General features: G+C 38.4%; 2 protein-coding genes and 1 long non-coding RNA gene across 6 annotated transcripts; 1 reads left to right on the top strand and 2 right to left on the bottom strand.

Annotated features, from left to right (window-relative positions):
* The first annotated feature begins 463 nt into the window (after positions 1-463).
* On the top strand, positions 464-24665 carry LOC148333500 (uncharacterized). 2 transcript variants are annotated; one of them, XR_015844200.1, is made up of 4 exons: positions 464-555; positions 1464-1639; positions 14839-14945; positions 23016-24665. It is a non-coding gene; the product is annotated as an uncharacterized LOC148333500 (long non-coding RNA). The 2 variants fall into 2 exon arrangements; XR_015844201.1 differs by lacking the exons at positions 14839-14945; positions 23016-24665 and adding an exon at positions 3332-4350.
* samsn1a (SAM domain, SH3 domain and nuclear localisation signals 1a) lies at positions 954-16529 on the bottom strand. 2 transcript variants are annotated; one of them, XM_088299882.1, is made up of 15 exons: positions 16394-16529; positions 13597-13752; positions 13166-13212; positions 12463-12503; positions 12219-12305; positions 11506-11600; positions 10038-10155; positions 9387-9811; positions 5019-5099; positions 4145-4273; positions 3969-4068; positions 3679-3830; positions 3354-3596; positions 2928-3075; positions 954-1625 (listed from the first exon to the last, which is right to left on the bottom strand). In XM_088299882.1, the coding sequence occupies exons 1-15, from the start codon at positions 16415-16417 to the stop codon at positions 1471-1473; spliced, it is 2001 nt and encodes a 666-aa protein (XP_088156008.1). In that variant the 5' UTR covers positions 16418-16529; the 3' UTR covers positions 954-1470. The 2 variants fall into 2 exon arrangements, with proteins under 2 accessions (XP_088156008.1, XP_088156010.1); XM_088299884.1 differs by having other exon boundaries at positions 12219-12302.
* p2rx5 (purinergic receptor P2X, ligand-gated ion channel, 5) lies at positions 18787-26816 on the bottom strand. 2 transcript variants are annotated; one of them, XM_088299885.1, is made up of 12 exons: positions 26507-26816; positions 25522-25672; positions 25234-25305; positions 23739-23814; positions 22991-23087; positions 22628-22705; positions 22406-22544; positions 22193-22329; positions 22023-22116; positions 20445-20510; positions 20276-20358; positions 18787-20198 (listed from the first exon to the last, which is right to left on the bottom strand). In XM_088299885.1, exons 1-12 carry the CDS (start codon positions 26641-26643, stop codon positions 20150-20152), a joined length of 1179 nt encoding a protein of 392 aa, XP_088156011.1. In that variant the 5' UTR covers positions 26644-26816; the 3' UTR covers positions 18787-20149. The 2 variants fall into 2 exon arrangements, with proteins under 2 accessions (XP_088156011.1, XP_088156012.1); XM_088299886.1 differs by lacking the exon at positions 22628-22705 and having other exon boundaries at positions 22406-22499.
* Positions 26817-26855: the final 39 nt, after the last annotated feature.

Below are 26855 nucleotides of genomic sequence, written 5' to 3'. Positions count from 1 at the left end.
TCTTTATTTGCTTTGTTGTGAGTGTGCCTGTGATACAGCGGTCGCATTACGTAGTAACTCTGGCAACCACCTGGCCACTGCACAACTAGGGGAAAATTTGTATATCTGTACTTTCCCTGCCATTTTCCCATGGATGCCGAATTCTATGACCCCTTGGCACTCTGTCACGATTTATTAAGTTCATATAAAATGAACCTTTATTTATTTGTTAATTCAAAATGTGTCTGGTATTTCTGCTAAATAATAATTTTGGGCATTTCTATTGTCATTTGTACAAATTAAAATATATACAAATATATTGTTTTTATATTTTGATTTACAAAGTGTCTCTGGTATTGTAATAGCTATTGTTGTGGTCTATCTTGTTTTTAGATCTGTTTGCTTTTTCTTTCAGTTATTAGGATGGGTGGAGTCTCCAGCGCACACCTGCTGGTCATCTTTGTTGGTAGGCTTCTTAAATGCTGGAGCTAGTCGCGGGAATATGGTCTCTTGTTGCCATTTTCCTGTGCGCATTTGTACCTCTTGTTATTCCTGTTTCGCGTCGATAGTTCCCACGTAAGTAATTCCTGGCTATTGGTATTTGCTATAGTTATCTAACCTTCTCATTCTAGTACTATTAGTATTCCCGTGTGGCTGAGTTTGTCCTTTTGTCTCATTAGTATTCGCTTTGTTTTTCTCCGGTATTTGGTTAGTCCTGTTTTTGGCCGCTAGCTCCTCTTGTTCCACCCATTCCCCTTAGTTAGTTTATTCGGCGTACCGCGGCTGGCTTTCTTTAGTGTATTTTTTTTTTTTTTGTGCGTTTTTCTTACTTACGTCTGACGTGCTCCCTGAGTTAAATAACCCTACTTTGTTTGATCTCTGCCCCTGTCGGTTTTCTTGGGTCCCTTTTGCTACGCACACACACCCACACACACACTCTTAACTATAATAACGACAAAAAGTCAAATTAGACTGTTGGCAGGGTTTATTAATAGTTATTTACAGAAATATTCACATGAATACTTTTTTTCTCTGCCATTCACAACAGCACATTTAAGTCCCTATACAGTATACATTACGTATATACACAGTATAAGGCAACTTTGGAATTTAGACATTATCCAAATACCATGCCAAAAAAATAGTACACTTAATAATTTTTTTACCACTTTATTCATAAAAAAATAAAGGTCACAAAGGTGGCAACACATTTAAAGCATACAAAAAGGGAGTTTCTTATGTGATGAATAAGTACAAATACTGAATGATTTTGAATAAAATAAATACAATAAAGTGGTGCTTTTGAACAAAATACCACATAAATGGGCCCCCTCAAAATTTGAATTACAGAATTACATATATTGTGACAAATTGTTGTTCAAGATCAACTCTGTCCCTTGTGATGCGAATGCATGCAAACCCTTTACAAATATCAAGGAGTGCATACATTTTTTTTACATACAGTATGCATCTGTCTAAATTAGAAAAATGTTAAGAAGCCACGCCGTCTGTGAGCTGCTCTGCGTCGTCCTTGCTGTCCGAGCACTCTGACGGGATGAAGCAGCCCGAGTCCCTTGGACAGTCGCTGTCATCCTCCTGTGGACCACCCGGCGATTTGCTCTCGTCCACATCTCTGACATCATCAGCTGCAAGCACAAAGGTCCAAATTTGATTTGACTCAAAATAACCACTTGTATGTGGTCATTTGGATGTCTGAACTCTGACATCCACCCATCCATTTTCTATAGTGCTTATCTTCATTAGGGTTACAATTTCTGCATGTAGATTATGCCCACCACTACACAGTAAATTTCATAGAGTACAATTTACTCTGAAAAGACTATATTTGGTCACAGTAAACAGACTAAAATTTGAGAGTAAAATATTTAAATTTACTCCGATTTTTACTCTTTACTGGGACCAGATAAAGTATTTTTTCGAGTAAAATTTGCTGTGCATAAGGATTGAAATGAATGAAATTCAAAAAAAAAAAAAATCATCCATACATCCATTATCCGAAACGCTTATTTACAAAATATACAAAATTCCAAGAGGTATTCAGAAAATAATTGGCCATCGTATTAACCAGTCGGCCACTGTGCCGCCCTACTTCATAATTATGATAATAGATTATTGATGTAACTGAACAGACTTAGCAAAAATAAGGTGAGAAAAAAATTATAATCTCATTCACTGCCAGCCTAAGTAAAATGAATGTACTTTTTGGCTTCTACGCAAACCTTGGGTGGTAACTCTACACATGAAGGCTGGAGTCCAGAATCCAACCTTCGAACTGTGTGGCAGAAGTGGTAACCACCACCACGAGTTTTCATGACCTAAAAAGTTACTAACAAATTTCTTAATCATCTCCTATCTTGCCAAATTACAACCCAAATAGAGTCCCTGTCATGCGACAACAAGCTGCCATCTGTTTTGTCACAGGATAGAAAACCAAACAAACAAACAATGACCTTTATTTTGACTTGGCCACATCTGTTCGGAAACAACAAGCAAGGATTAATGTAACCCGCCACTTTTAGTCCATTTGAGAACTGACGGTGGCTACTTTTGCTTTCACTTTGAGAGAGCAGAGAAAGAAACTCTTCAGCACTTTCTATGTGACTAGCAGGAAGTCACTCATCAAAAGTTCACGTAAAGCTTGGAACATCGTACAACAGCTTCTATCTGGCATTTTACATTTGAAGGTGTGAAAAACATTTCCAACTAACTGAGGGGAGGTTTTAGAGGTGGATTAAAATCTGGTGGTGGTTCTAGCAAATGGCGGGCAACCTTTTTCCTATTCGTGTTCTGAAAGGCATATTAAATTTATGAAGAAATATGACACTGCATATCTTTACTGTTACGGTATATTGTGAGTATTTTGGGGTTAAATATTTTTGCAGCTGTTTTGTTATATGAGTTTATTTTGTTTTGTTTGTGTCGCTGACCTTCGGCGTAGTGACACTGGGAGGCTGCAAGCAGCTTGCGTCTGTGCTCGGGGTCTTTGACGTTGAGCTCGATGAGGTGTTTCTCCTGCAAGTGGGTGAGGTCCTCCACCGTCTGGTAGCCATTGAGCAGCAGGGCAGAAGCGTACACCTGAAAGGGAAAATTACATTCTCAAAAATGAATCGCGGCGTTTGTGGTAGGAGCACTAAGCTGAGGAAAAGCCTTTCAATATTTCTTTCCGAATGGCCTTAAGATGCATTGCATCTTTTATATGGATGGTCTGTGTTTAGACTAAATGAATGCTATAATAACATGAATACCTTTGGAAGAATTTCCTTTCTTCCTGTTTCTCTTTTTGTCCTCTGTTTTTTATTTTCTTTCTGTTTTTTCTCACTTCCTACCAAAGGACTTCATTTAGACATCCTCACCTCCAGATTGAGTCGCTCAAGCAACTCCAGCAACGTTTTGGGCCGAGGTCTTTTGCATAGTTTCTGTTGTCGTATCGTGGGAGCTTCATCGTCGTTGTCATCGTCATCTCTTTCTTCTTGTTTCTCCTCTTCCTCCACCAAAACGTCGACATAGATGAACTTAAAGTTTCCCACCCTGTTGTTGAGCATGCCCATCCAGATGCCCATTGGAGGCTTACTGATGATGTTGATAATGTCACCAGCCTGGAATATTGATGGTAAATAAACATTTGGATCAAACCTAAATTTATTTTTCAATTTGCACATACAATGACACGTGTCTGACCTTAAGTTTGAGGGAGTCCGTGTCATAGGGACTGGGGACAAAGTCCGTATGGACGCGGGCTCTGCCACAGAACTGACCCTGATAGGAACCGTCTTCCTCCAACCTCAGACTGTCCCTCTGGCCAGAACCATTGGACTCACTGGTTACACCACCTGAAGCAAGAATAAATACATGTATTTATATATCATATGTATATTTATAGAATATATAATATATTTTAAAAACTCGTGTAATAGGACATCAATGTGCTTTTCTATGAATAGTAAAATGTGACGTGATTGTATGCGTACTTGAGGAACTTTGGCCGCTGTAAAGACTCTCCAAAGAGTTGCTGGCTCTTGTCGAGTTTTTCTCAGTTGCAGGTGTCGTCTCTGTCTCTGTGTCCTCACCCTGCCACACATAAAGGATGAAAATTAACCATTTCATTCAGTTAAATGCCCAAGTTGTGCTTTTTAGGAAAGCTCACCATCTCTTCTGACAAGGACTTGGCATGTTTTTTGCCCATTTTTCTGCGCATGGTCAGTGAAATTGCCTTCATTTTCTTCGAAATTCCAGCTGGCTTATTTGGCTCCAAGGTGTGACTTTCTTCAGGGAGCTGTGAAAATATGTTTTGTGAAAAATTGTGTCAATTTCACACTCATTCTGCATTCCGAATGTAAAAAAAAATAAAAATAAAAATGACAGATATCTTGAATCATATTGTTCCCCACATAAAATGTTGAGTTTCTCGCCCTCTTTCTAAAAAAAAAAAAAAAAAGTCACGTCTATTTATATACTCCAAAGAGGCCTAATCTAACTAATATGAATTTATTCTTTTTGCATGAGCGGAATATTTTTCACATTATTTAGCATATGACAGTTAGTTTTACTCTTAACTTTTACATCTACTGTGACATGCAGTTAAATTATGGAACATTTAAAATATTAGCCTATTAAGGGTCGGGTGTACCTGTTTCAACTATAGCAGTGCTGCGCAATTATTTTCTGTTACGCCCCCGCTAGGAAGAAGAAAACATTTTGCGCCCCACCTCGATAAACTTACAACAAATAACTTTAATAACATGATATTTTAAGCTGTCACAGAAATGATTTGAAATTTGCCTGAATTAAAAAAAAAAAAAGAGAAAGCGCCACCTATTATAATGGCTGTGCAATTACAGTTAATTCTTGTACGTCCCCCGCACCGCAAAAAAACAGGTTACCCAGTGACACATTTGAGTAATGTACGTAATAGTAATTTGCTTTTTTTTTTTTAAATTGGCAAAATCGGAAACAAAATTTGAATCAGAAAAATATGTATAATTACTGCCCAACCTTACTGAAAAGTAAAATGTACAAACCATGTTTGTTCCATTCTCCTCGGCTTTGGCTGGAGATGGATTAGGTCTGAGACCCTCAAACTTCCCAAAGCTTGTGGAGCGCTGTGGAAGACATTTTTTTTTATTCGGATGAATTTATTTATTATTTTTTTGATGTCATTGTCAAAATAAACTAGTCGCTCTTAAAGTGTGAAGAGTATGACGCAGTGCGGTTCTTCACCGCTTGTTACCATTTTAGAGGATTTCAATACTGCTCATGTACTGGATGTTCTTAGGTTGCGCTGACGAAGTGCATATTAAGTAACACATTGTCGTGACAAGTATTTACGAATGATCTAATATGGTGGAGTTAAACCATTACGCACTCATGCTTGCTTCCCATTCTCTTCTTGTTTTAATACTTTATTTTCTAGCCCCAATTTTCCATAAAACTAATGTCATTATAATCTCTCCCAAAACCCTCGGTCATCTGCGTAACAGAGCAGCAAATAATTATATAAACCAAGTAATCCCTGGGAAAATCCTGGGTTAAATATGAGCCGCGCGCTCCTCGATAGTCCTCTGTGGATTGATTTAATGCCTCGATGGGCTAAACAACGTCCTTGCTGTCCAAAAATACAAACAGGCCAGTTGGAGGCTTTCATTCTAAAACCTTCACCCTAATTTTAATCGAATTCTCTGATTTAGTTTCATCGAAAAAATGTGGAAGTACAAAAACTCAATAAAACACTAAGGATTTTTTTCCTTACATTTTCAATAGTTATTGGTAGAATTTGAACACACTTGACATCTTAATGTATATTCCATTGTTACCTCCTACCTTGGGTTTGCTGCTCTTTGTTTTGTCAGATACGTTGGAAGCTGCCCTCTGCAACATTTTCTCTTTTCTGCTCTCCAATCAATCTTTGGTCTTTTTTTCTTTTCTTTTTGGTCTCCTGACTTTCAAGTGCGGACTGACATTGGGGCTGTGTGGCTGTGTGTCTGACTTCCTTGCAACACACAGGATGTTAAGCAACCGACTTTGTGTCTGCCGTTGCAGAATCGCTTTTGAAAGGGGAAAATTGAGGCTTTGCAGCCCCGCTCGACTATAACAACGACATCACATCCAGGAAGAGTTGCATTTAGTTTTGAGGTAAAAAGAGGCTCAAAGTGGAGTGACGTCACAGATGCAGCAGTTGAAGTTGGTTTTTTTTTTCCACCTTTTGTTATGTTGAAGTTTCACTTTGGTTAGATGCAATTTTGGGATCTCTTCCTTTTGCAGTTTGAAATGTTACTGAACTTTCTACACTACTCGTGTATTTCACAACAGAGACTCTCTACGCTTTGCTTTTCCAGCTACGGTGACCAGTGATGAACTATATGGAAAATGTGAGAAAGGGAAAATGGTATTTTCAGCTTGAATATAGTGATGCATCTTCTACTTCACATTGATATCTGAGGGAGTGACGTAACGTATGCGCCGTGTCAGGTTTTCAGTGCGGTGATGACTCACGTATCCATCCCATACCACATGGAGGAAGGAAAGAGATTCACGTTTTCAAGCTGGGAATACAGTTACTATTTATTATAGATTGTAGCACAGTATGTATTCATGCTTAAAGAAGAAATCCCAAATGATGTGTGACTAAAAGACGTACCCAAATTGAATCGTTATATTTATAAACAATGTACATTAGTTCAAGGAATTAATTTTTATCAATGCAAATCATCTGCTAAAATTGTTCTGACCCAGAGTTTTTAAAAATGTTGCGGTCCGTTTGTATTGTCGTCCTGTACGAACCAGTAAGTGGTCTCCTTACATTACGTTGTTGGTTTCCACACACTCCAGAATTAAAAATGGTTCTGTCCCATTGTCTCCCTGTCTGCCTTTTAACATAGCGACGCATAGCTGTCTCGCTCACTTTTGTGTCAAGAAGAATGGTTCACCTCGTCACTTTATGCCAGGAAATGGCCTCTTTTTGGGCAAACACAAATTGTTCCAAAGTTGTTAGAGATATTTTGATCAAGATCGTTTTTACAAATATGTTTTTTTTCCCTGCGTAAAAGCAGGAAATGGAAATTTGGAAAAAAATCACTATCCTTTGAAAAGCATTGTGGGAAATAAAATTGAGGTTATATGATGCCTGAAGATTTTAAGGTTCTTCTCTATTCATTTCTTAATATTGGGTTTTGCTTTTGAGGAAGTGCTGATGCTTGAAGTGGTAACTTTGTTGTGTCGAAATCCATTCCCGTCTGTCACTTGCTACTTGGATCTTCTCCTTTTTGCGGATCGTATGACACACTTGAGGGCTTTCACAGTGGAAAAAAACTCGCGCTGGTGTCCTACGGTAGATTACATTGCATTGCAGGAGGATTTTAATCACTCACTTGTTGAAAGCAGGGAATTCTAAAGACAAAACGGTTGCCTAATCCCTGCTTTTGCAATCAGACGCAAACTCCTGTCAATCCAGATTACAGTTTCTCATTTTTTTTCCGTTGACCCACAGGGCAGCCGTTTTGTTTACAATTGTTTTGACTGTTTTTCTATATCGTGTTGTTGAACTCTGAATATGACTTGGAAGGAGCATTTCCGAAAGATAATAAGCAAGCATACACAAGGCTCAAAATGAGATGTTTCGCATTGCAGTTTGTGAGGCAAAATTCGCATTTTGCGTTACTCACGTCACCGACTGTTGGTGGAGTCGGAGGTCAAGACAAGCTCGGTGCTGCTTACATTGCACCAGATAGCTAGCAACAAGATTTGGCTGGCAAGAAAATAAAGTTTGCTGCTGTATATAATGTGAATTAATAAATTAAATAAAAAAATAAAATAAAAAAGTTATTTCGTTAAACTTTCCGATTTTTGTTATTTAATAAAACCCTTGCTCCAGGTCTCTTGGATTAACCTGCAAAAAAAAAAAAAAAAAGGCCCTAATTTAGTGCACGGTTGTTTGTCAGACAGATAGCTGGGATTGCCTCTAGAACATCCGCAATATTTGTGAGGAAAAGCGGCTGGGATGATGGACGGATGTATTACTGTACAGTATATTTCACATCATATTACCGGACTACCTCACGCAAAATCGGGATGCGAAAGAACCTATTTGAGCGAGGCGCTTGAAGTGCCAGTATTTCATAAAAGGGGTAGATATATCTCAAATGTTTTCAAAGTGGAAAAAAACTATGCCGAGTGTTTCCTTGTCTTGCTTGGCCTTTTGACAAAAGTTTCCAACCATTGAAGTTACCAACCAACCACATCTTCACATATTTCCATGTACATTGGCCTAATTGTTGTTTGTTTACCTAAAAAGCCAGTTTTCAGCTAAAAATGTGAGTCTTAAGTCTTAAGAGGCACTGCGTTTTAGCTCTAAGGATCAGTGACACTATAGCTCCTATAGAGATCTTGTCATCCAGCAATGCGATCATCCTACTCATTGTAAACAATCGCCTCTTAAATCACGTTAAGCTTCGGAAAACGTGGCAAAGAGGACACACAGAGCACGTGCCGCCTGGGTATTCTCATCAAGGGTCTTAAATTGGCAAAAATGTCAAAGAAACGCATAAAGCGCTGAGCTCTGAGGTCAATCAGTTGGTACTGTGACAATGTCTAAGATGACTGATCTGGATCTTGCATTAGACGAAGACATGACATGAAGCGATATAGTTTGAAAAAAAAAAAAATGGGTCAGAGTATATTGGGTAAGAGGGCTATACCGCACCACAACCAGCAAATGTTGCCATTTTGCTTTCAAATATGACTGCTTCAGCCTAAAATCACCCATAAACACTAAAATTTGGGTGAAAATGAATTTTAACGTGTTGAATGGATAACCTATGGCAGGAAAGTACACAACGTGGCAAAAATATTTGTGTTGCAGTTTCCGTTTTCATTGTGTTTATTTACATTTTAAAAATGACAATTCTTTTCCAACTTTTTCAAGCACCATTTTTTTTTTCAACCTTTTCAATTGATCCTGTTATGTTCGACCATCATTTAGAGCACATGGGTCAAACTCGAGGCCCGTGGGCTAGATGTGGCCTGTTACATCATTTGATGAGGCCCGCAAAGGTAAATTATGTCAATCGACTTCATGTTTATTGCTAATATAACGAAATTGCAACTTGTCTTCACTTTTCAAAAAGTTGAGAATGTGGAAGCATTTTTTGTTACCAGTCCCACATTCTTCAAATAAATCGCAAAACTTTTATTCAAATTATTATTATTCCGCACTTTGTTGTGTATACGTCATAACGGCACTCTGAATAAAACCATAACTATGATGCGGCCCGTGTCAAAAATTAGTTTGACATCCCTCATTTAGAGCATTAAAATTGTGGCAGCAAACGTGACATGATTAAGAAAAAGCTCAAATGTATGTAGTATATTTTAGTACATTGCTGGAGACTTACGTTGGGTTCTGACAGATCCAAGTCAGTGACGGACCGTGTCACCTTCGGGGGGATCTGGGGTTTACAGTTCATTCCCAAGGTGCCATCCTTGCCCTCCTGCTGTTGCATGTCCTTCTCGTGAGGGAGGCTGAAGTCATCGGTATACAATCGGTACTCCGTGAGTGGCCTGCGGCAGTTGTGCTGGACGGTGCCCCAGGCAGGACTGTTGTCAGCTGGGTTGCTCCAGCGCTGGTTGTGGTTGTGGTTGTGAGTAGGTGTTGCACCACCAGGCAGGCTGATCATATCGGAACAGCGGCCTGGAGTTGTGTTTTCCTGTATGGGAAGGGTGGACGACTTGCCCAGGTAGAGCCTCCTGTCGGATCTGTAGGGCACATCCAGGTGGTGTTTTCCAATTGGGGAGCTCATGGCACCTGCTGGGGGGTACCCTGAGGCCGATATAAAAAATGTGTTCATCTGTTTTAATTTGTGTTCTGATTACCCGCTATTTTATATGACACCTTCTCTACTAAATAATTGGTATCGACCTTGAAAAACGCCATATCGGTCTATCTCTATTATTGACAACATTGAGGCATACACAGGATTTATGAACATGAATGATTTGGCACTCTCCGGAGTTCCGTTTACTTTATAGTTGTGAAACTTTATTACCTGTGCTATTGTGACTTTTCTTCCCCCCGTCTTTGCCATTCTTTCCTGTCGGTTTCTTTCCAGGTTTTTGGTTCCTTTTTGCTGCTTGTTTAGATTCTATTGCTGCTTTGGTGTTGTTCTGAAAAAGATAGACAAAAAAATAATCATAATAATAATAATAATTTTTTTTACGACTAATATGGCAGCTGCTTATCCCTGGCTTTGTTTGCGTCTTACTATTATAAGCTTTAGCAGGAATGGACGCTAGGTGACCTGCCACCAGGGCTCTAAGCCCTTTCTCTTGCTCTGCCATGTGGCTCAGAGATTACACGCTCTTTGGACCATCTGCACTGTATTAAAATCCAATCAGCATTTATGTTCAATTCTTCTGTCATTTTGCTCACCAGAGACTGACACAAAATAGTTGTCATGATTGTGAACTTTTAATGCACCTTATTCAGAAGGTTGTCACATATAATCTGATATTGCTTTGGACAGTTTAATATAAAAAAAATGTAGCGTATTTATTTAGTACTGTATTTAGGTCATTTCCAGCCTCAATGTATATATTGCTCACTTAAAAAGACCTCAAGATAGTAAGTTTTGTCTCTAAAAAAATCTGCTAATACATCATTATTACCAGTAGTCCCAAAGTGTTCGTAACTGTTATGTTGGCAATCAGTGACCTATGTTGAGTGAAAGTATTTGTTGATTTTATGAAAACTACGTCCACAAGTTTAAAAAGCCAAAGTGAAATATTTAATTTCCTGTAGGGAACAATAAATTAATCAGCCAATTTATTTAATCACTCAATATTAGCATTATTAAAATTGACAAAGGCCATGGGAAATTTACTCTGCCTTATATTGGCATCGGCCTCAAAAAATCCATATCGGTTGGGCATTAATGTCCTGAACTACGTGTGGGACTGAAGAGAAACTGAGTGATTTTAGTGGAATTCAAATTGTACATTTGTGTTTCATGAGGTTTAATGGAGGAAAATCTCTGGATAATATAATTAAATATTTTACATTGAACTAGGGGTGTGCTAAAAAAAAAAAAACCTGATACCCAGATACATACCGATATTTATTAAAACGACACTGTATCAATTTTCTAGTTCTGATTATCTGTACTCCTTCTTGACGCCAGGGGGCGCAGCGGCGCCAGCTGTTCACATGAGAACGAAGCACCTGAATGAGGAAAGTTAAAGAGAAAATGGCCAACCTGATTTTTGAAGCACTGTCGGAGTTTAGTCTCTTAAGGTAGATATTTGTTTTTAATTTGTTTAATATTTTTACAGACATCAAAGGTTTTTGTCAGTGGAATATCTCTCTCCTTAGCCGTTATTGGAGGCTCTGCGTTGTGAGATGATTAGGTATTTTCATCATTTCATTTCGTTGCTTTTTTTGTGTGTTTATTAGAACAGCTAGCTAAACATGGATGACCAAAGTTTTAAACAAACTAGAAACGAGGAAGAATGATTTACCTGACTTGGAGAATTTTTTTCCCTTTTTTTGGGACCAGGTTGATGGGCTGATTTTCCTCCTTTGATGTCCCCTCTGTGCTTCGTCCTCTTCGTCTCTTTAAAAAACAAAAAACAAAAAAAACCCCAGATGTAATTCAAAAACAAATAAAGAATCAATCACCTACTTGACACCGGTAAATGAAATCCATCAATTAATTTTAGCTTATCGTTAGGTCGTGAGTGAGCTTGAGCCTACACAACGGCGCCCAGACAAAAATGACCAATTAAACTATATTACTCTGAGCACTAGTTATGTTGTCTATTTGTATTGAGAATTATTCAGCATTGTAATGTTCTGGCTGACACAACACTGGCCTTCCTTTGTGGAGTTTGCATGTTCTCCCTGTGCTTGTGTGGGTTTCCAATAACATGCATGGTAGGTTAATTGAACACTCCAAATTGTGGTTGTGCATGTAAATGGTTGTTTGTCCATGTGTGCCCAGCGACTAGTTTAGGGTGTACCCCGCCTACTGCCGAAGACAGCTCGGATAGGCTCCAGCACGCCCGCAAACCCTCTTGAGGAGAAGTCGGTTGGATAATGGATGGATGGATGAAAAGTTCTGCACACTTTTGATGAACTGTCTGCTAAAGGGGAGTGGGAGCGGGGCACCCTGCTGAGTGCCCAAATGAACATTGGCCCATAGATCAGCTTAACTGATTTATTCCCTATTTACCTTCATTGTGATGGTTGGTGATGTGGACTAAATCTTCTGGGTTCTTGGCAGTCTTCCAAACCGCCGCATTACCAACGGCGTTATCTGCTGAGCAGGGGGGGGAATAAATCACAAATGTTGAGGATTTTAGTGGAAAAGTCGTGGTGAACTGAATGCGGTCAAAAGTGGAAAGTCAGCAGAGTAGGTCAGTCAGTAACACTGTAAAAAAAAAAATACTGTAAATAAATGAATAAATAAGACTCACCCAACGCTTCATTATCTGATGCGGATTTGGATACTTGTGTTCTGGAAGTATAATTAATCGAGTTATAAAATGTCTGCAATCGCTAATTTCACTTAACAATTTAGTGTGTACATGTGTCCACATATTTATTACTCCTCCTTAAAAAGGCCAACAAGGAAAGAGAAGCAAAGTTCTTCGAAATGAAGGTGTATCAGAGACTGGAGACTAAGTAGGTGGGCTTTCAATCCGCTTAGTTCAACTATCCCAAAGCCATAATCTGCTTGATCTATACTCTGCATTACCCAGACCATGAAAAACGAAATCTTCACAATTCATCTTGTGCGATCACAACGACTCTCTCAATCAATCTGTCAGTGCGCCTCCTTAAGGCCGCTTGCAGACAGATGAGGGAAGGATGTGGAGATCTTGCGTTGTTTATCAAGAGCCAGTCGGCTGTGCAACGGGAAGGATTTACAGAATTAGTGTCCACGGAACATAAACATAGAGCCTTTCAAGCCATGTGGGGAAACCCCTTTGGCTTGCATGTTTGCACGCACGTCCCACAGTTAAGGATGTGACGGCACGAGCCTGCATGCCAGGCTGGATTATGATGTCATTTTAATACAATTAAGCTTCTCACATACAACAGAAATAAGTCATAGATTTGCCTCTGACTACAAAATCTAATATGTTTTGGTAGTCAGCGAAGGAAGAGGAAGCTTACCTTTTTTTCTTTTTGTGGGCATTGGTGCCTGGCCTCAATGTCATTTCCTGATGCAAAACATGATATTAGTCATGTTACTTAATGGCACAAATTGGAAAAGATTTCATATTATGCTGGAGAAATCTTATAAATATGTAGAAATTCAAAATATCAAACAAAGGCCACAGAGGATATAACAAAGTTCAGGTTGCAAATAATTGTAAATATCACGAAACACTCAGTACGAGACAAAAGCCACCATCAGTTTTGTTGTTTTAACGTAATTTTCTTGTACAGTATTGCAGGATGATCTAAATGTACAAAACTGATTTTCCATTCAAAAAAATTGTTGACGGGTGGTCCATAAATCAAGAAGACAAATATTGAAATTGAACCCTCATGGGGTCCGTACAGAACTTTCCAAATTCTCCGGGCACTTGAATGCCTCTCACCATAGAAATAGACCTTCCAGAACCCCTCCACTTTGCGTCATCGTCTAGCAGGAGCGCCGGACTACACGAGCGGCTAGAGGAGCGGCTCGGGATGGGTTGAGAGGGGTTGTCGCCGAAGGTCTGCACAGCCTCATACAGGCTGTCCATTGAACCCTCCTGATGCCACACACACACACACACACACATGGATGTTAGCATTGGGTCTTTGACAAGCTATTGTGCCCAATGGGGTCCAATAATTTCTGGGGGTGAGGGAATGACTTGGCGTTGCTAAAAAGGTGCTCATGCCTTTGATAGACGCATTGGAGCCATTTTGATGTCACCCCGCCTCCCCCACCCCCACCCCACTCTAATTTATGAATGGATTTAATCTTGTCTGTGGGCTAAATCTGACCGAGTTTCCCCCATGAAGTACTCTGCATGCACACCAAGCAGCTTTTAAAGTTTACACATTTGGGAGGAGGGGCAGGCACTAGACAGGAAGTTGCACTGAATGATCAGATAATCATTTCATACCGTGGAGCGCACACAACAGATTATATAATGCAGTAGAACCTCCAAATCCATCCATCCATCATTTTTTTTTTTTACAGCTTATCCTCATTAGGTTTCGAGTTAAAGCTATTATCAATTGTGGAGTCTCAGCTCTCTCAGCAGCCATATTGTTAACTCCAAAAGTGTGTTCCACTTTTTCTTTGCCTTTCTGCGTTTTTGTGTGATGGCAACGAACCATAGAATTGTAAATGCAACATCTTGTTTCGTCTGGCGGCTCAGTACAAAATCACCAATACAATTACATTGTGCATTGACTCATGTGTTGTTGGCTGTGAGTGACCATGCTCGTAACTCAAATGAAATGAGTGAAAATGGCGTGATTGCAGCCCTACATTGTGCTCTTTTTGGTATGCCTGCCTTGGCCACCAGGCGGGCCGTATAATACAGACGTAGAGGCACTTATGCCTAAGAGTTGCACAATTGCTGCAAGTAACTCAGTAAACTGCAATAATGTTTTATTATTTTTTTCATTTTTGTAGAGTATAAAGAATATATGCAAATACATATTGTGACTGGGCTGTTGGTGTTCACATTTCTGACTCTTAAAGGGTTATAACACCACAACAGCGATGCTATATGTTAACATATTTGCATTATTGCATTTTGAGTTGTCTGTTATCTTTTTAGAACACCGGTTTTAAATATACAATGTGTCTTTTTTGTTGTTTTGTGTTTAATTTTTTGCAGATACTTTTAATATACACTGCAGGACATTAATTCCTGCAAAATCAGTGGAACTGCGAGCAAACATCTTATTTAGTCGCCATTATGAGTCTGGGGATTGACTTCAAAAGGTGAGTAGTTTGACTTTATTTTAGCTTTATTATGCAGTTGTTAACTTCTCCCAATCTTACACCTTCGGAAAATTTAGCACAGGTTGGAGGTCGATTGAGTGCATGTTCACTGATGCCCTAGTAAAATGAAACCAAGAGTCAAATCATATTGAGGAGGATTGGATACTGTATAGCTGTAGGAATATTAATACTAATGCTCCGAAGCTCTGATGTCAGAATGGATTGAAATTCCTCCGATAAGCTTTGAGTGTGGATTAAAAATGTGTTTGGCTCGTTCACTTTCCTTCCAGGAACATAACCAGTTTTCAGTTTTGTTTTAGGACAAGGTCCACTTAGAAATGACAATATGTTTCATAGCCACTCTGTGTATTTTCCATGTAACAAATCATTCTGGAAAAAGTTATCCATTACCATTGCGTGTCTCAAGGAATATCCATTTCCTGTCTCTTTAAAGCCCGTTTCTAATAATAATAGTGCACGTGAGGTGGAGTAACACAGAACACAATCTAGCCAGAGGTTAGAGAATAATCCTCATTACTGGTGAACAACCGCAACATCTGTGCACTGATGAGTCCAGTCGCATGCACGTGTGGCCACAACATTAGGTACACCTGCACAATAGCCGTAACATGCTCGGCTGTTAACGGTGGTGGTAACCGAGAGGATGAATACTTTGTTTCTTTTGCTATTCTGTGACTGTATGCGTTGTCTTATCTTATTGGCGTTGTATTACAAAGTCAATCTTTACAAAGAGATAACGTTGTAAGAAGACTATTTGTCTATTTGACAATATTTTTGTCATTTCTGGTGTACAACATTTGTGCGTAACATTTGACACTTCTCGTAGCTACTCATTTGTGCTATCACATTTTGGGAATATAATAAACAATATTATTCTTATATTAGCTTTTTTTGTTTAAAATAAAATAAAATGACATGAATAGAATCAGATATGGTGGAACTAATCATGTACGTAACTCGAGATGTTAATTGTCATTCACGACCACGTAATGGAGGATTATTTTTAATACAAGTCTCCACACTCTTAAGTCATCTGGGACTGTTCACTTGCGTTTAGGTGCCGCTGTATTGGTCAGCAACCAAGTTCGGAATTCAGTTGCGTGTATAAAAATGTATACGAACTGAAATAATTACATTTTTCTAGCGATAGCAATGGTTTTGAAGTTGAAGATACATTTTGATCCCACTCCATTATGCAGTTGTACTTAATGTGTGCATGAGTGAACCAATTTGACACTCTCAGGCTATAGTCAAAATTGAAATACTTTAACTTACGCATGAAAAATATAGATATATTCATTAGTAAAGTGTAGCTAAAAGAAAAACATCTAGCAGCAACCCTTTTCCCATGTTCCGTTTCCAGTTTAAATGCAACACCTGATTCAAGCTATCAGATAACACACAAACACCCAGAGTATGTTTCTTACCAATGAAAAGCAGAAGAGGTTCATGTTGCGTCCCGATGACGGTGAAGCAGCGGAGCAAGCGTCGCAGGCACTACAACCCAACTCTGTATGAGTCCAGGCCGGGTGGCCGGCTGCTGTCTTGTCAGATTAATACCACTGTAAAATCCCTCCTCTAATCCAATAGAATAGATGGACCACCATTACTTTAGCTAGCAGATGAGGCATAATTTGATAACACACCCACCCACCACTCATGCCAGTAACTGCGTTTTGGACCTTTCTACATTCATCCTCAAATATTATTTAAATATTATTTTCAAACTCTTAATATTACCAAGGGCACACAATCCATACTTGATAATATTGTACTAATTCAGCAGAAACTACAAGAAATAAAATTGTCGACAATATATGTTTAACAAATAATGTTCAAACAATAAAATTCAATAATATATCAAATTTTTAAAAAAGCAGAACAGTTATTATTCAATGAAATGATTGTAACAATATTTTGATTGTTGTATAGTATGCATTATAAAGTGTTTAATCCCTTCCCAATGGTGTGAAAACAAAAAAAAATACATTATTAATATTTAAATAATAATAAATATTATAATAACTTATTTGTACATTGTTATGTATGTTGAGAGTTATTTATAACTTTTTTTTTTACTTGAAACTATGGTAAGATTTTAATTATAATAGTCTAGTAAGAAACTCTCAAGGAATATTTCTTATTCAAGAATATATCAATTCCGTCCTCGTTGTTAACAGAGTATTTTAAAAGTGGACGTGCGGAAAAAAAAACATGATGCCAAGACTGATGCACTTTTGTGAGTATTGTTCTAGCTTTATTTTTGCTTTTCTAACATGATCACACCTTTTCGGAAATCAGAAAATGATGGATGCATTTTTCTCCATCTGGGGTCATCTCCCCAAATGTACTAAAACGAACCACTTTACACATGTGGAGCAAAGGTTACTCCTCCACAGCTGCCCATTAATCCAGCCACCCTTCACCTCTGCAGTCTGAGCTGATCTAATGAGGAGAAGAAGCAGCTGGACAGATTAACACATATGACCTATATATGCATACCAACACACGCACACACACACTCGAAGGGGGTGATGTGTGACACTGATGTGAAGTGTGAATCCACTCTGCATATTAAAATCAACACAGAGGTCAGTTAGTGCGTCAGCTGAGGACACATTTACAGGCATGAATAAAACTTGACCATTAGTTGACACGGTTACTATGGAAGCATTCTGATTAATCTCCTGAATTGAATATTTCCTTGCCATGGACATATTAGATTGCGGCTGTTATTTAATTTTTTATTTGCCCGGCATAGGGTTCACCTGCTTCTCTGGGTGTACCTCACCTCACCATCAAAGTCAGCTGGAAAAGATTCCAGTTTAACAAGCACTATGCATTGACAAAAAAAAGTACTTTGTTATCGAGTGCACATGATTAACCTGTGGTTAACTGGCGTAATGTACCCCTCTCCTCCTCAAAAAATATATGCTCTTTTAACATATTTTGATTATGTGGAGTGAGGAGCAACTGTTTGAGCTGAGTGTTAACGTTACGTCTCTCTCAAGTCACTCTTTTCAATAGTTGAGTTAAATGTCCTTTAAATGCTGATTAGAAGTAACGATGCCAAAAACACATCATCATTAGCAATTAGTCGACTTCAATCAATGTGGAGTGGTAAAGTCGACTAGTCAACTAATCGGTTCATCTCCTTGTAAGTAAATTGACATTTTTTTTTGTACACAAATCAACTTTATTGAAATTAAACTGAAATGTACGAGCCCCAACGCGTGATGAGATTTAAAAAAAAATAATAATAAATCAGCGAGTGAGTTCTTACTACCCTCTGTGTGTGGCGTACTCGAAATGACCAACACAGCACATCGCACACTTGACGATATCTGCACTGAAAATCCTTAGTCGCCTCCCACAAAACAGATGATCTGTCGAAGTAGCAAGACTGACCTGTGAAAGCTTGAGGCTTGATATTCTGGCTGTCATAGCAATATAAGGAAAAGTTGATATAATGCATTCTCATCACTGGTGTGTTAAGTAGTTGAACATTGTCCAATAGAATACATTTCGTTTTTTTGTCTATGTTCGGCAATTAAAGCACAAGAACATTGAAAATCTGCATAGCAAACAAAGATTTTTTTGATTAACTCGTTCCACAGTTTGCTTTCTTAGCGGTTGTTTTTAGTGTTTTGCAAGTGGATGTTACAGTTTTAAAAGTATTCAAAATATTAGGAGGAAAATGTCACTTAAAAATATTGTGAAAACAAGTCTTTTTTTCAAATCTGATTTTTAAAAACATAATTCAACATTTGTAATATTACAACAAAAAATATTGTACAAGAACAGAATGGCGATATAATTAAGGACCAGTTGGGACATATTTACGAGTAAAGGAAAATGAAATCCAAATTTTGCGTAATGTTTTGATCATAAAAATACATTATAGCTCCGTTGAGATGAACTGTTGAGAATGTTCTCGTGGCATAAAAGTAGCAGGAAGAATACAGTGTTTGGTCACATTCGCCTTTCCATCATTTTTGTTATACTCATAGTTTCCTTTTTTTCTCCACTGTGGCCCCAATACTCCTTTGTATTTGGTATTATGCAAAGACGATTGAATTAAAAAAAATATCCCTTCATAACATGCAATCACTACATGGCATGTTATCAGAGGACAGCTGACAGACAATAATGAGATTAGCGGACGTCTTTTTATTATGACATTGGATTGACTACAGCGTTGCAGAATTGACAGACAGCGACCCACATAGAAATCAGTGACGCACTAAGCAACATGAGGCAGAGATTAAGTGTGTGTTTGTGTGTGCGGACAAAATAAATCACAGCTCTTGAACTACCGAGTGGAACAACAATTGATTGGGCACACTCATTAGACTTTTTTTTTGCATTTTCATGATTCCATGCACAAGCCCAAAGCGAGAGCAGGACGTCGCTTAGTGTTCTGCACCAGTCGGGTTGACAGCAACTCTCAGTGTCTTCATCGCACTCCTCGTGCAGCCTTTGGAAATTTGATTTCCTTTAAAAAATAAAAATAAACAATAAAACGACAATAACTGTGGGAATATACTTTTAAAATATTTCATAGAACTGAGGCCAAGTGTTCCTACAAACCAGAGCATGATGCTTTGTGGAACTCACACTCACTAGCCCAGTAACATCTACTGGCAAGAAAAAGACAGGTGCAAGAAAGCGTGCAGAGGAGGACACAGCGATTAAAAAAAATTTCCCCGACTTTAAAAATCTGAGCAGCCTGTCATGGAAAAAAAATGTGTTCTTCCTGCTCTCAAAGTGTGTAGTGTACTCAAGATGACCAACATAGCACACCACACGCAATATCTCCACGGGCAATTGCGAGGCTGACCTGTGTGAGGCAGTACGATGTCACAGGGCACCCAGAGAGCCGGAAAAAAAAGAAAAAATAATACACTTGTAGTAGGAGTGGTAGAAGAAATAAAATAGATTAAGCTAGGCTAACAGTTAGCATAGCTGGTAACTTTCACGTCACAAACACAAAGTCCGTTGGTCAGACAAACTGTGTTGACCACACACACACACACGCACACCCCCGCCCACACACACACATACACACAGGATTTTTGAGAAGTATATATTGTTTAACATTAACGACAGTTGGGCGATGGCTGTTTTCGAGCAAAACCAGGAGGAAAAGTAATACACTCACAATACGTCACAAAATCAAAGCACTACGATGCCAGACTGGTTTTCTCCTGGCTGCCTCCAGCTACTGGCTGTCTGTGGACAACAAATAGATAGACGTTGGCATAGCGTCAATGATGGTGAGTGGTCCTGATAGTATTAACAGCACATACTGGGACCCTTCAAACTTCCTCTCCCGGTAAGCGGTACCATTCTTCATGATGTAGAGAAGGATCATGTCACACAAGAACACTCCCTGTTCAATCCAAATAGGCATTGTGTCATGTATCGAAAACAAATTCATGAGAAAGAAAATGACAATATAAGATGACTGCTACTTACCGCGCCCATTAAAGCTAACCCTGAACCGACACTGATGGCTGTAGGGACAATATTGAACATTCCAGCCTAAGAACAATGGGAGAATTTTTTTATTCCACTCTTATTTCTTATAATTACATCTTTTATTACATTCATTATATTTCTAAGATTAGTTTAGTTCTATTCAGCAAATTAAGATAGCACACCTTTACGATATTAAAAGGGAATTTTTGCTAAATGTAGCCTGGCTTGGATATATTTCTTTGTAAGCTAAGGTCTCCTCCGTCTTGCCACCCGACCCGGTATCCAAGACATGTGAAGACTGGATATTGTTTACACATATCCTAAACAGCCATACTTGCCAGAAATTCCTGCAGCTCCTTCAGTGTTGCTGTCGGCCTCTTGGCAGCCCCATTTTTATTCTTTCCATCAATTTTTGATGGACCAGCTGTTGTTGGTCCTGTTTTGTCATATTTTCTCCACATGACTGTCTTCCTTGTGTTCCGTGATATATTTAATGCCTAATTTAAGCCTATGATGCTTGTGCTGTAAGATATGACTACTAAAATGTCAGAAAAAGCTTGATAGAACAGCTGAAATTGTTCAGGTTGAATCAGAAGCAATTTAAATGCTGCCTAGTGTGTGCAGACTCAGTTAATTCTGAACACATTCCCAGTTATGGGGGATGTGCACACTTGTGCAACCATGTTATAACCAATGCAAAATAGTTATAATGTACTTTTTTCCTCACTTGGAAGCATATGTTACTAAATACATTATGTTCCTTGTTCATTAAATACCTTCTTGCAAAATTTTATTTCAAAATCTCATGGAAGTTTATAAAGCATTAGCATTGCTTTTGCTTATGACTAACATAATAAATTTGATTTTAAAGAATGAAACACGGTAAAATTGTGTGCCACTGTTTGAGAATAAAATAATAGTGATCGACCGGTTAGTACAATGGCCTCAGAGTGCAGAGGTCGTGGGTTCGATTCCGGCTCCAGCCTTCCTGTGTGGAGTTTGCATGTCTTCCTCCCACATTCCAAATACATGCATGGCAGGTTGATTGAACACTCTAAATTTCCTTGGCAACCAGTTCAGGGTGTACCCCGCCTACTGCCCGAAAATAGCTGGGATAGGCTCCAGCACCTCGCGCGACGCTTGCGAGGAGAAGCGGTACAGATAATGGACGGATGGATGTTAGTTACACAAAAACACACAGACATTTATCTAACATAAAATTGTGTGTATGTGCTTGCCAAGAATATCTTAACATCGAATCTTTATGTTGTTGGAGTATGAAAACGTGAATTAAAAATGAAAACATCATTGCTTGTTGTGGGGGTGGAGGGCGTTCAGTTTTCAAAAGAAAAACTCATTGACTTTTGTCAACAGGTTACACCCAGTTGTATTTTCTTAGTGAAACACAACTCAAACAAACCTCATGATTCATTAACTTCCTATGCTTTTTTTTAATACTTTTTTGTAAATTTAATGACAAAGAGGACAGCAACTTCAGAATCAAAAAGGTAATATGCAACTATAAAATATAAAGTTATTTCATGTATGGGTGTGACACGAACACATTTTGCTTACCTGCCCGTTCACCATGATGTTAAATCGAATTCCATAGACTTTGTACAAAGATCGATATCTCTCACCTGCTGGGTTTTCATAATAGCGAGTGTGTCTGTTTGAGAGTCGGAATTGTACAATTAGCAAACATTTAAATCCACAAGGATCACTTTCTCTTGAACTCCAAATACCTAAAGTTGTACCCCATCGCAATGGTATTGTCGGAGGTGGTGATGTCCTGGCGACTGAATCGGTATTGCGGGTTGCACTGGGAGTAATCTTTGTCAAGGTCACAGTCCCACTGGATGTGGATGGCGATGGAGCCGCCCTTGTGCAAAAAATGTTGGATATTTAGTGGTGGACCTGATAACATGACATGACGTAATAATAATGATAATACAAACAAAAGTTGCCATGTCCCGGAAGTTGTATCCTGCACGTGCAGTGATGTCGCCCAGGCGAAAGATGGGGCAGTAAGGATGGAACTTTTCATCATATCTGCATTTCAGGTAGGACACATTGGTTGTCTCAAGAATGTTGGACCTCAAAGCACAAAGAAAGCACGGTGGTAGAGTCTTGTTCATGTTTGGATGCTTTGTGTCTGTTGTGTAGGATGGAAGACATACTTGGAAAATTTGAATTTGGGAAATTGTATAAAATTCTTGATGTAGATCGTAAAGTTTTCGGCGTTTGTCAGCAGAGACCTGTTACAAAAGAGAAAGTCAAAACATTTCTCGATTTTTGCGTTCTCTTGGTTTGGATGCGAGTAGCATAGCGTGTGAATGGTTGGTTGTCTATATATGGACTGCGATTGAGTTGCGGCCATCCTAGGGGTACCCTGCTTTTCACCCAAAGTCAGCTGCCTGCTTAACATAATGAGGGCAAGCGCTACAAAAAATGGATGGGTGGATGGGTGTACATGCTTGAGGAAAGTTCAATCTTATAGAGCTAACTGAAAATAATCCGAACAAAACAACATGGCTCCTCACTGTGGTTTAATCCGTCTTTCAACAGGACACCAGCCAAAGATTTCACAGGTTCCAGTAGAGTTTTCATCCCTGCGTAAGCATCGTCCACTCATGATTCCTTCAGCAAAAAAACAGAAGCATTCAACATGTTATAGTGCCACATCCAAATTACAGCGAGTCCTGAATTTGTACAATTTGAATGAGTTTCAGGAAAAATACACCTCTAAAGGTGCACAAAGGTTTGCCGTTTGGACAGCCGTCATCCGGGAGGTAAACAGTCCTTTTGCAGGATTTTAAATAATCACATGTATATGTATATATATTCAAAGCTTGTAACGATTCCATTTTAGTGTTTTACTTATGCATTTATTTCATATTATTTTAAAGAAAATGTGATTCTGAAAAAAAACTTGACATAATGGCGAAAAACTGAGATCAGTTTTGAATTCCTTACTACCTTACTCAACAAAAATTGTCTTCCACGTTGTAATTAAATTGGACCAATTAGGGAAATGGAACGATTTTTCATGGTACACCTGATGATCCCTTACAACACTCTAATGTGACACGGCAAAGTCATTGGAAATTTATGGTGATGTATGAAGAGATGCGATATGCTACATAATAACATACAAAGTAGTCTGAAACTTAACATCCCTCTCACAACTGGAGATGCATATTCTTTGAGTTAAATGTATGGCACTTCTACAGAAATTGAGTTTTATAACCCATGATGAGTGGTGAACCATAACACCCAGAAATGTCCTACCATGGCCAGACACCACGAGCTTTCCCTCTTTGCATTCAGCGTCTTGGTGACAGAGCCCATCCAGCACTTTGGGGCTCTGTGGAAACACACACAACAAGCGCCAAACCATTCATTGACTTTAAATCGGGGATTCTCAACTGGGACCCACATTTTCTCATGATTATTAAGTCTTGACCCACTTTGACATGAGTCAACAAAGTACAGTACAACTGTGTCTATGTTTCGATTTAAAATAGACTTTGAACACAGCTCATCTGTATAAATCATTTATTATATTATATAATATATAAGATATATAAATTTGACTGTTATTGTTCATAATTAATTTAATTATCATTAATGAACCAATTATTTTAATTTTAATTCTAAATTATTTTCTATATTTGATAGTTTTTACTTTTTTATAATAAATAAATTTATGATGATTAATAATAATAATTATTATTATATATTTAATTAGATAAATGAAAAAAAAATAAAGAAATCAAATAATGAATGCATTAATAAGCAAATTCTCTGTTGGCTGGAGGAAGGATCAAAGCAAGCTGTACGCGCCCCACGGGCCATACTTTGAGTGTCCAGCGAGCATATATGGCAGTCTCACACTCAAGGCTGTCCGGAATAGTTTCCAGATGATCAGGCGTCAAGAGAGCAAATAAAATAGCTTGGAAATAAACACTCTGTGACAGCTCGGCACATGCGCGAGCTGTGAAGAGTTATGGAGAAAGTACACATTGACTTCCTGGTGCGTTGACTTCCATGGTTGAATGGGGGCACTTGAACTACTAGAATATGGAAAGACACATTTCTGAGGACCCTGGCATTTTGTGATGCCACCATCACATCAGTGTACCGGTGATGGCAAAGAGGAAAAAGTGTGATGATGATAGAAGAAGAAATGGAACTTATTACGACATGAGAGTGAGATGCACGCAGCTCAGTACAATGTGGCTAAAATGACACTAGGTTGATGTCAATTAAACAAGTATTGCTTGTAAACCCTGGGAGCTGTTTCGTAAAAATGTGAAGCGGCGCACCTCCCAGCGCCACATTAATCTGTTTTATCAGAGTTAATATTGAGTACTCGTGCAGTGTTTATTGTGTTTGATTTTGTCATCCTGCAGTTACCACTTTTTTTTAAAGATGAATAACAGTTAAGAATGTTTAAAATATGAGATGTATGATGCATGCAATTTCCATTTTTTACAGTTATAAACCTTTATTTACTAGTTATTGTAAGAATGTCTAAATGCTCCGTATATTATTTTCATATCTTTTTTCCTACAGAAAGTAATTGCTTCAAAAATATAAACTTTGATATAATTTTTCAACTGCAATACAGGCACACCAAAATGGGAAATTCAAAAGAATTTCTGAGGTGCATAGCTTGTGTGCATAACTTATACGTGAATCTCAATCATTTGGAATAAATTGAAAAAATGTTTTTCATATAGCAGTAGCTCAATTAAAAAAACTGAAATATTCATTTTCATACCTCAGCACAGTATCCCAGCTTCTGATTGGGCGTCTCTAGGAAATTAGTGACAACAAAAAGAACAGCTTCACCCTGCATGTAGAGAGCAATGTAGGTCAATAAAAAAAAAAAAATAAAAAAAACATGTTTAACATGGACGGCTCAGTTGCCGGTAGTTTATTAGGGTGTGAACTACATACATAATGGTTTGCCTAAACTTACAAAACTTCCAACCTTTTTTTTTCTTTTTTTTTTAGCTTATGCTTATGATGACCTCAATTCCTCCTGGCCAAGTTTGCGTGTTTTTACCTGTGGTGGGATGACATAGTCTTCTGGCCCCCACACCAGCACACCCGACTCAGTGGTGTTGGTCACCGAGACGCCCTTAAGTTTTGTGATCACTGTGCTCTGGATGGCCTCGTCTTTCCCCTGGTAGCCCTTCTTGGTTATAAAAACCCACCTGGGCGCGGGGGGAAAAAATCCACATGCTGTAATTTCATTTGAATTCTGGTCAAAGTAATCATACAAATCATTTGGTCTTTTGGACAAGTCATCCATACAAATGTAAAATGCTTGTCCTTATTACGGTTGCAGGTGAGGTGGAGTCGATCCTGGCTGAGAGTGAACAAAGGTTATTCTAGTTCATGAAAACTAACCAAATAACTAAAAATAAAATGTTAAAAAACATTTTCGTTGATGAAATAAAATAAAAATGAAAATTCTTTTGAAAAACAAAAACTAAATGAAACTACATTTCACATTTACAAAACTAACTAAAATTATATTTAAAAAATGTCCTTCATTTTAGTCACGGGTGATTTGTGTGTAAATTAATTTGAGTATGTAGAGTATTTCATTTATGGTTTACAGTCTGACATCATTTATTTATTGAACAAAATATCAGTTCCAATATTTATATTAACAAACAAATGGTATTGATACAAATATTAATCAAGGGTAGTAATCTCCTACCATAGAGTTGAAACATTTACCATTATAGTCCACACTATATAGTTAAATATCCTCATTACAAGTTGACTTTACCAGCTACAGTATGGTAGCAAATTTTGTATTTTAAAGTATCGAAATATTTTGCAAATCAATTAATGGCCAATTTAAAAAAAAAAAAAAAAAGGTAAAAGTAACTTAAACTTGAGTTAATCATTACTCTACAAAGACAGTGATATTGTAAAGAAACATACTACTTTCACATGCAAATAACTAGTACGATGTAATGCATTACATTTTGGAAGTAACTTGCCCAACATTGGAGACGGACATGTAAACCACTTACCCTATAATGTAACCAATGATAGATAACTGGATGAGTCTGTACAAAATGCCAACTTTTTTATTCTTGGCCACGATGTATTTTTCCGTTTTATAGTCCAAAAACGATAAAAGTCGTCCTTTACACCCACTTGCGGCCATCCTACAAACGTTTGGAAGGACGTCGTCACGTAACGTGTCGGAGTGGCCTCCTCTCGGAAGTCAACAAGTCGCCTCTGCCTCATCTCTGCAACTGGTGGTTGATGAGCCAGCCGGTTATCACCGTTGGTCATCGGTCGCTCCAGACCTGTTTTATCTTGTGCGTTTTTGATGTATGAAGTTTTGGACTGTAGAGGGGCGGGGTGCGGTGGGGA

This window comes from Idiotropiscis lumnitzeri, chromosome 7, assembly GCF_059441095.1.
Source record: "Idiotropiscis lumnitzeri isolate Australia: NSW breed Sydney's pygmy pipehorse chromosome 7, RoL_Ilum_1.0, whole genome shotgun sequence".
NCBI lineage: Eukaryota > Metazoa > Chordata > Actinopteri > Syngnathiformes > Syngnathidae > Idiotropiscis > Idiotropiscis lumnitzeri.
This window is presented reverse-complemented; position numbering and strand designations above follow the sequence as displayed.